The sequence below is a fragment of the Bos indicus x Bos taurus genome, chromosome 25 (genome assembly GCF_003369695.1).
Source record: "Bos indicus x Bos taurus breed Angus x Brahman F1 hybrid chromosome 25, Bos_hybrid_MaternalHap_v2.0, whole genome shotgun sequence".
In the NCBI taxonomy this organism is placed as follows: domain Eukaryota; kingdom Metazoa; phylum Chordata; class Mammalia; order Artiodactyla; family Bovidae; genus Bos; species Bos indicus x Bos taurus.
This window is the reverse complement of record NC_040100.1, coordinates 6,169,709-6,182,133: the sequence shown is the minus strand read 5'-3', so window position 1 is coordinate 6,182,133 and position 12,425 is coordinate 6,169,709. Positions and strand designations below refer to the sequence as shown.

Sequence of the window (12,425 nt, the reverse complement as noted above, 5' to 3'; positions counted from 1 at the left end):
TCAAGCGTTTCACTTATTTCACACTTTCTTCACATAGATGGGGCTTCACCAGTTTTCTTCGGATCTGAGTGGATCTGGATTGGTAACTTACTCAAGCCTTTTCTGCTCGCATCACTTGTACAGGTTTTTGTCCTCATGTGAACTCTGATGGGCCAGAAGGTTTTCTTCAGATTTTAGTCATTTAAAGGAGGCACTTTTACATGAACTTGGTCTGTTTGGAAGCATAAGCTTGATTTGGAAACTTCAAATATGGGTGAGTTTTCTATATCGAATCCTTCAGGCGTCCTCCTGTTGGCCGCGGGTCAGCTGGGGACTCGGATCGCTTGGAACCAGGGCGTTTGGCTTGGCCCTCGGCAGCCCCACGGGAGACAACACGGGCACACAGCCGGCACCCGCTGGGCACGCTGCGCCCCGCCTTCCGCTCCCCAGCCGGGCAGGCGCGCCGCAGACCAGGTGCGCGGCGGCGCCCTCCCTGCCTGGCCAGCAGGGGGCGCGAGGGGCGGGGACGGCAGGCCCTCCTTGTCGCTTCGGCGCTGGGGCCCCGCGCCCAGTCAGCAAACCACCGAGAGGCGAAGACCTCCCATTTTCCTAGAGGGAACAAGTGGACGTGGAGGGGGACATCCAGGATGGTGGAGGGGGTGACTAAGACCGACCCGGAAGCGAAACGGAGGGGACTTCCGTTCTTTGTTCTGTCCCCGGTGTGTGGGTCCGTGACAGTGTCCAACGGGGCCTGTTTGGTGTCCGGTCCCCTAAATCTACCGTCCCTGCCCCCAGGGTGAGTCCGGCCGCCCCCAGGGCTCGAGGTGGGACGGAGGCAGTGATCGCCGGAGAAGGGGTGGTGTCCCTGCCTCCGCGGCCCGCGGGGTCCCCAGGACCACCTGGAGCAGGGTGCCGGGCGGCAGGGGCGGGGGGGCCCGGTGCCAACTCTGCTTTCCCCGGCACCCGGCCCCTGACCGCCGGCCCTGCGTCGGGGGAGGAAAGGGGCTGCGGTTCTGGTTCTGCGACAGCGCCTGGCTCCAGCCCTTCAAAGTTCCAGTATGGCTAGAGAGGCATCCCTCTCTTTAAACGGCCGATGACAGCGACCCTAACTTGGTCCTTCCCGGAAACGTTTTCATATGATGTTAACAGTTATCCGCGCTCCCGGTGGGAGGGAGGGTTTAATCAGCTGGGAACGGACCAGAGAATGAGGGGTTCTAGGAAGCGCAGTTAGAACCATTCAGATGACAGAAGAATCCCCCTGGCGCCCAGTAAATCGAGTCTTTTTCGGAGAGGTGTACAACTGGGTCCCATTTCAGCTGTATTAGGTCCCTGATTTGATTCGCTTTTCAACTGGGATTGAACACAGACCGACCCGGTGTTTCCTTTCTGAAACTCATGGAGAGAAGCAGGATCCTGAACTTGAAATCTGTGGGGCACTTAGAGGAACTAAACCTATTTATTATCTCCAAGAAGAGAAGTTGTGGAGAGTGGGCATCATCTGGTTTCACCTGTTTGGTGGAGAGTCCTGCGGAAGGAGAAGGTTCTATCACACAGGACACTAGGACTCTGAGGTGAAAGTCCAAGGGGTAGATTTTTTTTCAGTTAAGCATCCAAAGCCCTTTCTAATGGCTTACCTGTACAGCAATGGGACAGACTCCCTGAAGTAGCCGAGAGTGTCTAGTAGCAAGTTAGCTGCCAGAACCTTAAGAACTGGAGAAGGTGTTTCTTGTCTTGGGTGGGAGGTTGACCTGGAGAACTGTGATTTCCATTCCAGTTCTAAAGGTGCAACACAAATACCAGCTGTGGTCTTAATCAGTATTTATTAGCATAGGTTCTTTGTCTTTTCCTCTTAACTCCAAATATCTAGATTAGAAGTGAAGTTTACATAAACATTTGAAATTCCTTTTTCTTTTTCTTTTCCTTAGTCCTACAGCACTGATAGCAAATAAGTCTGAACTCCCAGGGATTTGAACAGAGGCTGCCAAGTTCACAATAATTGCTACTCTGGCCTTCTAGAGACTAACTCCAGAGAAGGAAGGAAAGAGTCCAGCAGGTAAAGCTTCCACGACTTCTCACTGCCCGGTCATCCTTCCCGGAACACTGCATCTAGGAGCACTGCAGGGGGTCGCATGGGCAGTGGAGCAGGGGAAGGGCCCTGCCTGGACCTGAAGCTCTACGGGCACAATGGGGGTTTTTCTTTCTGTGAGAAACGTTGTTCAGTGATCCAGACACTGGGGACTTGTTCTCAACAGTATGCCTTTGAGCTCCAGCTTTGGTTAACCCAGCTGCGAGGAGGGAGTGCTACTTCTTTCTCTGGAGTCTGAGCCTCTGACTTTCCTTTCTAAGGAGAGTTTAGACTGAGAGCGGATTTATTGGGAGTGTCTGCTTATGACCAGTCCTGGAGATTGTCAAGTTGGGCAATAGGAAGAAGAAGATGGCTGACTCTGAGAAAAAGCTGAAGGGCCCCAGCTAGGAGGGTGATGATAGCAAGAGGGTGTGTCACCTGGATTGTCAGTGGGCCTGGCTCATGCCTGACTCCTTGCTTTTCACTATATAATGGCGTTGTGATGGGCCTTCTACAGCCCCTTGCTGCCCAAAGACTAGAGTTCTCTGAACTCTGAGTGACTCTAGGGGGCCTTCTCCTTTTATATCTTAGGTGAATGCAACGGTCACTCTTGATTGTTTTACTCCTTTCAGGAGTACCCTGCAATGTAGTTGGCACTCAACAGATGTTTGTTATATGAGCAGATGAATAAAGAGAGGGAGGCGGACAAAATCCAGGGGTTTTCACCTAGGTTCTTGCCTAAGTGTCAGGCTGCTCTGAGGACTGCTGCACTCTTCTCAACCTGTTGATTCTTGAGGACAGACTTGTACTTGAGATTCAAATCTTAGTCTAGGTACTAACTTGACACTCACTGTTATTCACTGGAGCAACAGAGAACAGACCTCTTGATTGCCGTGGCAACCAGGGAGCAGGGACCTTAGTAGGGATAAAAATGGAGTAATAAATGATAGTAGGCTTTTTAAAAAGCATTGGTTCTTGCTTCAGGGACTTACATTCTGATCCAAGGAAATCTGTTATGAGAGAAAGGAGATAAAAAAGCAAGGTGGCTGCTTCTTCTTAGGGCGAGGAGACACAGCAACTGGGACTATTCTCCCAGAATCTGGCGAATATGTCCACCCACACCCTGTGATGAGACTATAGAAGGACCACAGAAAGGGCCCAAATCTGTCAATAACATCCCACCGTTGACTGAGACTGAGAACAGAAAACTGTCTCAGGGAGAAAGGGAGGAAGAATCTATCTTTTTTTCTGGCCATGCTGCATGGTTTACAGGATCTCTGTTCCCCGACCAGGAATTGAACCTGGGCCACGTCAGTGAAAGCACTGAATCCTAACCACTGGACCACCGGGAAATGCCCGAATTTATCTTAATAGATCTGCACTGTCTGTCCTAGTTCTGTGAGACAGGGTTTTTAAAATGAGACAGAGAACTTCTGGAGGTTCTGGAAGTATTCTGTACTATCTGTTATTTGGGGGCTGTTTCTTGGCCCCTTTTCCTCTAAAGAGAGCATCTACATTTACTATAACAGCTAGAAACATACCACAGTAAAAATTTTTTTTTTCTTTTTAGTAGAAGAAAAATGTTTATGAGGATTAAAAAAAAATCTGTATACGTTTGTTTGTCCATTATTCCAAGTATACTTAAAACTTGATACTTAGACATTTTGCCAGCTGTAACACTCTTTTTCACTGTTCTTCATTTGAGTAATTGCTTAGTATTTAACTTTGTTAATAGCATCATTTGGCACCTGTGTTCTCCATTTTTGTTGTTAGAACTACCACCCAGTGTGAATTGGGGAGCCTAAAGTGGGATGTTGTCCAGGAACTTGGGCGTTTGACCCAAAAGACTAGTCCCAGTTACTGCATTTCCTCTTGCTGTTTTGGTACTAACTGGAATGCTAGTTCCCTTCTTTCTGTATGCAGGAGGGTTTTTAAAAATTATCTTTGAACCTTGAACTTTTGCTTCTGTAGTGCTTCCACCTTCTCATACAAACCCTGCTTCCTGCTGACTCTGAAAATAGGAGACCAGAGATCCGAGCTTCTAGTACGACCCATGGAAACTCAGGCTGATCGAGTATCTCAGGAACCTCAGGCCTTGCTTGAGAGCGGTAAGGAATTTATCCTTTTATTCACTTACTCAGCAGATGCCCATTTAAATCGCTCATTCACCAGGTGCCGGGCTAACTGCTGGAATCCTGACTGGCGAGGACATAGTCTTTGCCTTTCACTAACTCCTAGCCTAGTGGGGAAGGCTGACTGAAGCCATTCATTAAGTCCAGCTTGATAGGGTTTATAGCTGAGGCATTTTTAAGGGCTGTGGGTTCCTCATGCAGCATTTAGAAAACTGTGACAATCACCAAACTCCCATTTTCCAGGTGCTTTGTAATAGCCCTGGTTTGTGCTCTTCTGGAGCATGTGCTTAGGGGAGCTCTGGGGAGTTATTTTGGAGATCACAGGCAAAAAGGGTAGAAGGAAGAGGAAGGGCGTGAAAAGTATTTGTATTTTGCTCTCACAGACTGCCACTGACTTTGGAGCCAGCTTGTGTCCAAGGAAGTATTATTCCCGTGCTTATCAAGAAAACGCATTTAAAACATTTTTATCTGCATGCTTCTACAGAATCTAGTATCTGCAGAGATTTAGTCTCTCAGGGACCAATATGTTAACTTAAGAATTACAGGAAAAGATACATAATCAAGCACAGAAACGGGAAACACTTACAGTGTGTAGATTTGATCTGGGGATCGAGAAAATAAGAGAAGAATCGTGGGCATTATGACTTGCTTCAGAGTTGGAGTGAAGCTAGCTTTCCTCTGGGTAAGAAGTCCAAGAGATTGAGTTGGAATGTGGAGAACGATGGAAGAGACACGAACAGGATAGCTGGTGCCTCCTGGGACAGACCAGAGAGCCAGGGTCAGCAGGGCTGTGGGCGTCTCTGCTCAGGCCACGAGGCCCACGCTGGCCGTGAGCACCTCTTCCAGTGGCAGAGGGAGTGAACTTAGAGATGCAGGAGTGGGGGTACTAGGTTGTCCTGGACCCAGGAGTTTCCGTAACGGGTGGAGAGGCTCAAGTGCAGAGCGACTCTCACGGACCCTCTCGTCCTCAGCTCTTCCTTCCTCAAAAGGCCCCACGTTTTCTGACAAGGGCGGTCTGGGGGATGAGATGCTGGCAGCTGCGCTCCTGAAGGCCAAGGCCCAGGTGAGCCGTGCTTTACCCTTCTTTCCCTTCCCACTTTGCGGAAATCTCTTGTGCAACAACATCCTGTTCTGTGCTTCCCCCGTCAGGACCGTGGGACTCCCCCGCGGAATCATGGACTCCACTTAGTCTCAGCCTCTCCTGTCTTCCTCCACCCTGACTGCCATTCCCACTTCCCAAATATTGGGAAGTGTTACTCAACCCCGAATTAGCTTTTGGCTCCACCAGCCTCATCCCTGAGCCAGAAATTGCACACGAGAACGTGTCGTTTCAGGAACTGGTGACCTTTGAGGATGTGGCTGTGTACTTCATCCGGAAGGAGTGGAAGCGTTTGGAGCCTGCCCAGAGGGACCTCTACAGGGACGTGATGCTGGAGAATTACGGCAACGTGTTCTCCCTGGGTAGGAACGATGCTTCCTCAGTGAAACTCCCTTTTGGCCTTCCTTTGCCTCCTCCTTTGCTAGTAACAGTTGAGTCACTGAAAATCATTATCTAAGGACTGACTTCGTCTCAGAAAGTTCTGACAACAATAATAGTGACTCCCATTTGCAGTTTGTAGTTCCTTAAGAGTGTTTACAGATAGTCTCTCCTTCAGTCCTCACAATGTTGCAGCTGTTGAGGCAGCCAGAATTATCCTCATTTTATAGGTGAGGAAAGAGAGCTCAGAGGTCTTAAATGCTTTGCATACAGTCATATTGCTAGTGACTGGGAAGACCCGAGCCCTGGCCTTTAAACTCTCAATCTGTTACTTTTTCTCATGTTATTCTCAGGACTTAACATTAACATATAACCTAGAGATTTTCTCAAAAGATTCACACATTGGGATCCCTGAACATGTGAGGCACTGCTCTGTGTCCAAATGAAGATTCTGGAACTCTGTCAGGCTCCTCCCCTTCTCTGTTGGACTTCCTCTAGGGACCTGTTGCTTTGTGGATGGACCTCGGGTAACTGCTGCCCTTGTAGAAATTTCACCTTGTGTCAGGGAGCAGTTGGCTTCTTAACCTTTAAGCCTGTGGACTGTTCCTTCCTTCCCCCTCACCCACTGTCAGGACGTTTTCCTGGGCAAGGCCAGGGTCTTCCCCGCTCCCATGGGAGGCCTCCCTCTCTGTGTCTTCTCTGTCCCCTGCAGGTCCTGGGTCTGGGATTGAGCTCTGGGCCATTTGGTATGAACAGGATAAACCTTGTCCTGTCTTTCCCCATGAGCAGGATTCCCTTTTCTGAATTTTGACGTGATCTCTGGGCTGGATTGAGAGGAATTGCCGAGGGGCCTGGATTGGAAGGGAACTGAGAGCAGAGAGGTCCTGAGAGGCACCTGTTCGGGTGAGGGAGGAACAGCTCTTTCTGTCCCTAACGCTCACTGCCCTGCCTTGACTCCTTCAGTTACTGACAGACTAAACATGCTAACCATCTGGACCCCTTCCACTTGTCCTCTATGCCTGAAGTTCCCTTAGAAACCCCAGAGCGCTGAGAGTGGCAAAGTCAAACACAGAAACTGTTTACAAATCCGCTCAGTTAGCACAGTGTTCTAGGCCCAGGGCTGGAGGTGGGCTGACCTTTGTCTCTTGCCTGTTCCCATGGACTTGGTGAAGGTGACGTGACTGCAAACCAGAGTGTCCTGTTCCCCTGGGGCTGCAGGGCTGCACCCTTGTTGTGGCTTCCTGATCTGCTGCTGCTTCTCCACACCCGGCTGTGTCTTCCTGTGGGAGACAGACTGGTCCGTGTTGCGTTTCTTGTACCTACTCCCTTTCATCCTCTCACTGGCCCGGCTGTCACCATCTCCCAGTTTATCTTGAGCCTCTGACCTCTAGGACTTTGTCACTTCATTAAACAGTTTGTCCTGCCTCTGCCTGATCCAGTTTTCTCTTCACTTCCAGCTTATTTCTCGATTTTCCTTCTTTTCTCCTTCCCTGTTTCTTTGGCCCAGTTCTCTTATTCTGCATCAGCTGCATACAGCCTGGGCAGGCCTTTTTGCACATTGATAAGTGGCATGTGCTTTTAGCCTGTGAATATGATGTGATTAGCCTGTCTCTGGTTTTGAGCCTTTTTTCCATAAGGAATAAGTGATATTTGTGTTCTATATTGTGCCAGATGGTGAGACCAGAACTGAGCCTGATTCTGAAATTTCTGAAGATAGAGGATCACATGGGGTGCTGTTGGGAAGATTCCAGAAGGATATTTCTCAGGGTCTTAAGTTTGAAGAAGCCTATGAACAAGAAGTCAGTCTGAAGAGGCAGCTGGGGAGCTCCTCTGGAGAGAGACTGAATAGGAAGATGCAGGAGTTTGGTCAAGTAGCAGCTGAGGAGCAGCGAGCCCCCACAGGAGGTAGAAGTGAGAAGTGCGGCGATCTGAGGGACAGCTTCACGGTGAGCGCCAACCTCATTTCCCATCAGAGACTCCCTGTGGGGGACAGGCCCCATAAGTGTGATGAATGTAGCAAGAGCTTTAATCGAACTTCAGACCTCATTCAGCATCAGAGAATCCACACTGGGGAGAAACCCTATGAATGTAGCGAGTGTGGGAAGGCCTTCAGCCAGAGCTCACACCTTATTCAGCATCAGAGGATCCACACTGGGGAGAAACCTTACGAGTGCAACGACTGCGGGAAGACCTTCAGCTGCAGCTCAGCTCTCATTCTCCACCGGAGGATCCACACGGGAGAGAAGCCCTATGAATGTAACGAGTGCGGGAAAACCTTCAGCTGGAGCTCCACCCTCACTCACCACCAGAGGATCCACACTGGAGAGAAACCATACGCTTGTAACGAATGTGGGAAAGCCTTCAGCAGGAGCTCCACCCTCATTCACCACCAGAGGATCCACACTGGAGAGAAGCCCTATGAATGTAACGAGTGTGGGAAGGCCTTCAGCCAGAGCTCACACCTCTATCAGCACCAGAGGATCCACACTGGAGAGAAGCCCTATGAATGTATGGAATGTGGAGGGAAGTTTACCTATAGCTCAGGCCTTATTCAGCATCAAAGAATCCACACTGGGGAGAATCCCTATGAATGTAGTGAGTGTGGGAAAGCCTTTAGGTACAGCTCTGCTCTGGTTCGCCACCAGAGAATTCACACTGGAGAGAAGCCTTTGAATGTAATGGGAGTGAGCAAAAGTTCCCTCCAAGTCACTGCTGAAGTAAATATCAGAGAGTCTACGTGAAAGAGAGGCACACGCCGGTTTTCCTCACTTCCTGAGTCTCCAGAGCTCCTGCCTTACTACCTGAGTATGAACTTAGGACGTGTCCCTTCCGACTCCAACCTTTCACCTTAGAGAACGGGGCCTGTTGGGCAAATCATCCTGGCCCCGTGATTATTAACCTAGTCATTTTTCCCAGGAATGATTCCAGCCTTGAAGAATCAGGCTGCCAGCAACAGATGGAGCGCTGGGAGCAGAGGAAACTCTGGGATCAGTCTCCTTCCATTTGGGAGGGGAGTTTGCACTAGACCATTTTTCTCACACCAGAAGAGCCTTTCCACAGTGGGGATGGAAGCACAGTAGGAATAAAATTCCAGGGGTTCCTCTAGTTGGAGTTGGCACAGTCAGCACAGAAGAAAATGGAAAGAATGTTCTGGGTTGTGTTTCGTGCTAGAAAGGGGAAATGGAGGCTGCATTTCAAAGTCACTGCTTCTAATCCAGCTTTAAATTTTGATGATTTCTTCTTTTGATAAGGAATGTGCTATTTTGTTTCCTGACTTCATTAATCATGGAAATCTGGTGCTGAGGGACTTGTTATTTCATTGGGCAGGTGTAGGGGAACACTGAGAGAGGTTTTCTGTAGTGACCATGTATCCTCCCGGGCTCTTGGAGCAGCAAGACCAAACCTCCACGCATTTGGTGGAGAACTCGCTCATCCCTTTTATGACAGGACTAATGGCAAAGCCCAGGTCCTCCGTGAGCATAACCTGAGGGGAAGGATCCAAAGCCTTTAGTGCTGGCCTCAGTTTTCCTTCTCTTCTCTTCCTCCAGCCACTCCTGTGATGGAAAGTGATTTAAGCTAAACCCCTAGCTACCAAGGATGCTTTTAAGGAGCTCGCTCAGCCAGCTTGCCCTGCCCTCTGAGACCTATGACCTATGACCTCTGGCCCCAGCCACTAGACCTCTCCCGACCCCACCTCTGACTTCAGCAGCCAAGTGTGAATGCAGAGAGCAAAGCCCTGAGGAGGAAGCTTGGGCCTGAGCCTAGCGGAGGGCTCCTTGCTGGGTTAGGATGGAGCTCCCCAAGTTTTCCCAGCAGAAGGGATGACCTTTCATTCTGTTTTCCCAATCCTGCTCATCTGTAGCATAAATGAAATGCACTATTAAACAGAATAGTTTTTCAGAAGGATGGCTTGAGTGTGTCTTTGTGCAGGGGCCAAATTTATTTCAGTTTAAGCAAACATTAGTGACTATGAATGGAATCTTAAAAAATTAATCTTTAAAACTTTTTACAAACAACCATTTATTTCTCCTCTAATCTCAAACCTGGAACCTCCCTCCCTTGACCCCAGCCTGTCCTCTGCACACGGCACACTGCATGCCACACACGGGCTGTCTCATTCTCATGGCCGCTTACACACGCCTGCCTTTAGGGTTTTACGTGCTGCATGTCCTTCTGTGTGGTGCAGTACTTCGCACCAGCAACCAGGACTGGAAAGGTGCTTCTGAATGTGGGATCCTTGACAGGAGCCTACTTAGATGCTGGGTCACAGTGGACATAGTGAGGAAGTTCCTGGAGGTCCAGTGGTTGGGACTCGGTTCTCTCACTGTCTGGGTGCAAGGTTCAATCCCTGGTTGGGGAACTAAGATCCTGCAAGCCATATCACACAGCCCAAAACAGAACAACAGGCACATTGAGATTTCTTGGTTTGGCTCTTGGCAGGGGATGGGGGGTTATGGTCATGAAGAAAGCTGAGATGGAGAAGATGAGGAAATGTCTGGAACTCTAGCCTCTGAAAAATTCTGGATCATATACTGTGATTGGCCATCTAATATGGTTTTAATTTTTTTAAACTCATAATTTTGGCTCTTCTTTGACGCCCACCACAGACTTGAGACTGACTTTGTTTCTCCAAGTGCAGACCATGAACCATCACAGCAGGGTCACTAGGCTGCTTGCGAGTCACACGGGTGTCTGAGTTCTAGTCAGACCCATGAAGTATACTTCCTGAGGGTAGAGCCTAAACATTTACACTGAGAAGAACTGGTCATGAAATGGAGAACGTTTCTAGGAGCTAAACGCTGAGCAAGGCCTCACTAGGTTCTGCGTGGTGAAGGAGAGGAAGTGCAGCAGGAGGTGCCTGCTCCTCGTGTGCAGGTGCAGTTGTGAAGCTCTGGGAAAGACTCCTGAGCACGTGGAGCTGCTGGGTGATGGCCTGTCACTGCACGGGAGGGCTCAGTCCCTTCTCTGCCTGAGATTCAGCAGGGCCACTGCATGAAAAATACATTAAAAAAACAACCTTTGAAATAGCTATAACATCTGATTCACCTGAGTGTCGAGATGATTCATCCCTTTCCACCTGATTGCTCTTTTCTGTCTAACTGGGCATTCCTCCACGTTCAGTCACGGTATCAGTGGTCTCTTTCTATGCCTATGCCGTTACCCTGGGAACCCATTTACTCCAATGACCTCAACTATTAACTTCAATTAATTTTTACATCTGCACACGTGGTCCTGATCTCTCCCAACCTCCAGTCTCTGGTCTCATCAGACTGTGGGGCATTTACATTTGGGCCTTTTGAAAGTTTCAAATTGTTTCAAACCAGATACATTTTTCCCCCATAAACTGGCCCCTCTCAGAATTTCTATAAATTGCTCAAGGTCAAAACGCCTGAGGTGGTGGTCCAGTGGTTAAGAATCCGTCTGCCAATGCAAGGGACACGGGTTCAATCCCTGGGAACTAAGATACCACATGCCACAGGGAAACAGCCTGTGCTCTCCAACTACTGAGCCCTCTCACCCTACAGCCTGTGCTCTGCAACAAGAGAAACCACTTCCCTGAGAAGCCTGTGCGCCAGGAAGCTAGAGAGCAGCCCATGCTCACCTCAATGAAAGCCTCAGAGCAGCAACAGAGACCCAGTGCAGCCAAAAAAATAAATAAAAATTTAAAAAGATTAATTATTCTCATCCTCTTACATCTGACCAGCATCAAGTCCTGAGCGGGAAAGATGGATTGCTGTTACAGGGCAAGGTTTCAGAATTGAGGTCTTGGAGGCGAGGGGATTTCCAAGTGAAGGTCATAATAGAAGCAAACCCGTGGCACATACTCTTCCTGACCCTTTCCCAAGTGGTTTTTGTATGGCCACATGGGGATTTATAGCAAAGGAGCAGGGAGGGGGTCAGTGGATGGGAACTTTCTAAGGGGAAGCTTTAGGGGTCAGAGGGGTTTGGCTAAACTGACTTAGGATTCTTGCTGGAGAAAGGGCAGGGTAGTTGGACATCTCCCTGGGGTGATGGTGCGGGATGACTAGATATTAAGGGGGTTCAGATGTGAAGGACAGGGGACTCACTAAAACTAGATTTTACAAGGAAGAGGGGGCCTAAGAAAAGGTTTGGAAGTCTAAGGTTTGCTTAAGCAAAAAGTCTGTCGCATCAAATAGCAGGATGGTAATGAGCCCCAAACACACCCTGTGTTCACTTCCCCTGCATCGTGCTCCAGCTACCTACCTCCAGCCAATGAGAATTAGAATCCAGAAGGGCCTTGGAAAGCATTCAACCTCCGCTCAGTACCCCCTGGCAGATGGCTCTCCAGTCTCCGTGGTGCTGTGTGTAGGGATGGGAGGCTGGTCGTTGCCCCAGGCAAAATCGCTGGATGTTAAGTTGTGCTGAGTGCCGCCCCCTCCTGCGCTCCTGCCTTCCACTCTTAGCTCTGCCTTCTCACCTGTGAGTGATTCACAGGGACATTATCAGTCAGAACAAAAATAACAAAGCAATTTTATCCCTGATGCCTCCTGCCCACCCTAAGTTATACCTGTCCTTTGAGCTCCAACTGAAATAACTCTGAGAATATTCTGTGTTCAGTTTCCAAGTAGGGGAAAAGCCTGGTTTTACCCGAACATGGCAGTTGCCAGCAGTGTGAACCACAGGGTGGTGATAGAAAAGAACATCTTAGCAAACTGTTCCTTTCTGATTAAAAGATTGTCTTTAAAAGCTCCCCAAAGATTTTTTTTTTTTTCTTCAAGGAAATCAAACCAGTCCATCCTAAAGGAAATCA

General features: G+C 49.1%; 1 protein-coding gene and 1 long non-coding RNA gene across 3 annotated transcripts; one reads left to right on the top strand and one right to left on the bottom strand.

Moving 5' to 3' along the window:
- Nucleotides 1-638: 638 nt before the first annotated feature.
- Nucleotides 639-9,556, top strand: ZNF3 (zinc finger protein 3). 2 transcript variants are annotated; one of them, XM_027527721.1, is made up of 6 exons: nucleotides 639-775; nucleotides 1,905-2,032; nucleotides 4,066-4,152; nucleotides 5,148-5,239; nucleotides 5,511-5,637; nucleotides 7,325-9,556. In XM_027527721.1, the coding sequence occupies exons 3-6, from the start codon at nucleotides 4,098-4,100 to the stop codon at nucleotides 8,392-8,394; spliced, it is 1,344 nt and encodes a 447-aa protein (XP_027383522.1). In that variant the 5' UTR covers nucleotides 639-775; nucleotides 1,905-2,032; nucleotides 4,066-4,097; the 3' UTR covers nucleotides 8,395-9,556. The 2 variants fall into 2 exon arrangements, with proteins under 2 accessions (XP_027383522.1, XP_027383521.1); XM_027527720.1 differs by having other exon boundaries at nucleotides 640-775; nucleotides 4,016-4,152.
- A 100-nt stretch (nucleotides 9,557-9,656) lies between these two features.
- LOC113883766 lies at nucleotides 9,657-12,425 on the bottom strand. Its single transcript, XR_003508736.1, has 2 exons — nucleotides 11,879-12,425; nucleotides 9,657-10,641 (listed from the first exon to the last, which is right to left on the bottom strand). It is a non-coding gene; the product is annotated as an uncharacterized LOC113883766 (long non-coding RNA).